At 38.9% G+C, this 2,114-nt stretch overlaps 1 protein-coding gene across 2 annotated transcripts in view; it reads right to left on the bottom strand.

The window, feature by feature from the left end:
* Positions 1-1,068: 1,068 nt before the first annotated feature.
* The window catches only part of LOC102672307 (J domain-containing protein), a 5,339-nt gene continuing 4,293 nt past the window's right edge, over positions 1,069-2,114 (bottom strand). Inside the window, exon 4 of one of the 2 annotated variants that reach the window (XM_006620243.2) lies at positions 1,069-1,538. In XM_006620243.2, coding sequence (XP_006620306.1) covers positions 1,314-1,538 — 225 coding nt within the window. In that variant the 3' untranslated portion in view covers positions 1,069-1,313. The remainder of the gene's footprint in view (positions 1,539-2,114) is intronic. The other variant, XM_006620244.2, reaches the window with a different exon arrangement.

Here is a 2,114-nt window from a genome sequence, read left to right as displayed (position 1 = left end):
TTTTTTTTTTTTTTTTTTTTTTTGGATTGTTCGTCGCAAAATTGATCCACCGTTTCTTTATTATGTTATTGTTCCCCTTTTTTTTCAGTCTACGTCTGATGATGATGTCATAAACGTTTCGTCCGATCGATTTTTTTTCTTTTTTCTTTTTTTTTTCCTCGTGAAATTTTTATTCGGAATAAAAGCGAAAGGATTGATCGAAATACGGAAGGGATACAACACTACCAAGGAATAATAACGCGAGAACTATCATTATATTATTACCGGTTACGATTTCGTTTTGAACAATCACAAGTGTGGTCGAGAGAAAAACGATATATATTTATATTTTGCGTTTGACACAGGTACAAGTGCGCCGATCATCGATTTGCTCGACAGTCGAATAATCATACTCGAACAATTTATCCAAGCCTCGAACGCTCGAGCCATCGTTCGAAAATATACTTCGATATACTTCGTGCTCTCCTCCTCCTCCTCCTCTCCTTTCTCCTCACTTTTTTTCTCTTCGATTCACACTGTGATTAAACTGTTCGAGTATTTTTTGACACTGACGAATATACTCGTGGTACTCGATATACAGTAGAAACAACGAGTTACTGTTTTTTTTTTTTTTTATTTATTTATTTATTTATTTTTCTTTCTTTCTTTCTTTCTTTCCTCTAGCTACTCGACGATACAAGAAGTTACCCAAGTTAATCGGTCGGTTTTCCAGTTTTGATTTTAATCGAAAATTGATAATGTGACAAATACGAAAACTGGACCACTTAAGTGAATTCTTCACTTGGCGAGCAACGTTACGTTAGTAGAAACAACTATTTAATTTAATTCCTCTCTTGAAGGATTCCCTTCTTGAAAGGAATCGCGAGAAAGAAAAGAAAAGGAAAAAAAACCAATACATCATCTTTTCCCTTCTTTCAGACGATCTCTCTCTTGTTCTCTCATTTATTCGATTGATATTTGATCTTTCACTCTCTCATCAACCGTTCCCCGCTTATTCACACAATTTTCACACAACAATTTCCCTGGAAACAAGCTTACATATTTACCTTACCTCTTTCAAAAAAAAAAAAAGAAAAAAAAAATTCTCGATTATGGAACAAAAGGAAGCCAACCGGATAAACCGAATTTAATAACTCGGAATTTAATTTAATCGGCCGATCACAAATCCCACGAGAGGCGATGATGGCGGGTGATGTCAACGATTTCATCTTCTTCGTCCCACGGTTTTTGAGGTTGGACACACGCGCACAAGAGACCCCCCTCCCTCTTAACGGGGACATAGGAGGGGAGAAATCGCCACCTCGACTCGACTTTTAGATCTCGTAGTTGCGAAACTTGTTCACCACCTCGCTCGGCGCCTCCGAGTCCCAGCCAAGATCGCGGCGGGCCCCGTAGTAGATGTTCGCCCCTCCCTCCGATGCTCTTCTGTGGGCGTTCGTCGACTGACCCCTGCCCGCGTGGCCCGGTGAACCGGCCCCCTCCTCCGAACCGTCCTGCAGCATGCGATCCTTCGTCTTCGGTGTGCTCCAGTGCATCGACTGTATACATAAGTCAATATTTCTTCCTTTCTCTCGAAAGAGAGATATTATTGGGTCACATCGTTTTTCGGTTTTCCCTTTCGTTACCGCAACAACAAAAATGTGCACAGTGCTCGAGAAAGATCTCGAAGGTCAGGCGTGTTTACTGTAACCCGAGTAGTTTCACGGTTCGTTGAACACATTCGCGTTTAATACGTTGACTGCCACGCGCGTTTCTAACGAAATTCTCCTTCAGGCCACGTGGTGCGCCACTGTATCAAGTGTGTTCCAGTACCTTCTACCGATATTTTAGTAATGTCGCGTCATTTGTTTCCATTATTACTATATTCGCGTCCGCGATAGAAGTATTGACAATAGTAATTGTATTGACAATAGTATTGAATAGTAATATTGATTTATATAGTGTATTTTGGATATTTTAATTTGGATAATTTGGATTACAATTTGGATAATATGTCGAATGCTCTTCGATTACAAATATTTATATATATATATATATATATATTCGTAACAAATATACTTCTTAGTTGTGAATTGTATATAAATTATTCGTGTGGCTTGTCTATTAAAGACAAT

Source organism: Apis dorsata, unplaced genomic scaffold, assembly GCF_000469605.1.
Source record: "Apis dorsata unplaced genomic scaffold, Apis dorsata 1.3 scaffold_497, whole genome shotgun sequence".
Lineage (NCBI taxonomy): Eukaryota > Metazoa > Arthropoda > Insecta > Hymenoptera > Apidae > Apis > Apis dorsata.
The sequence above is the reverse complement of the archived record's forward strand: the minus strand, read 5'-3'. Positions and strand labels throughout refer to the sequence as shown.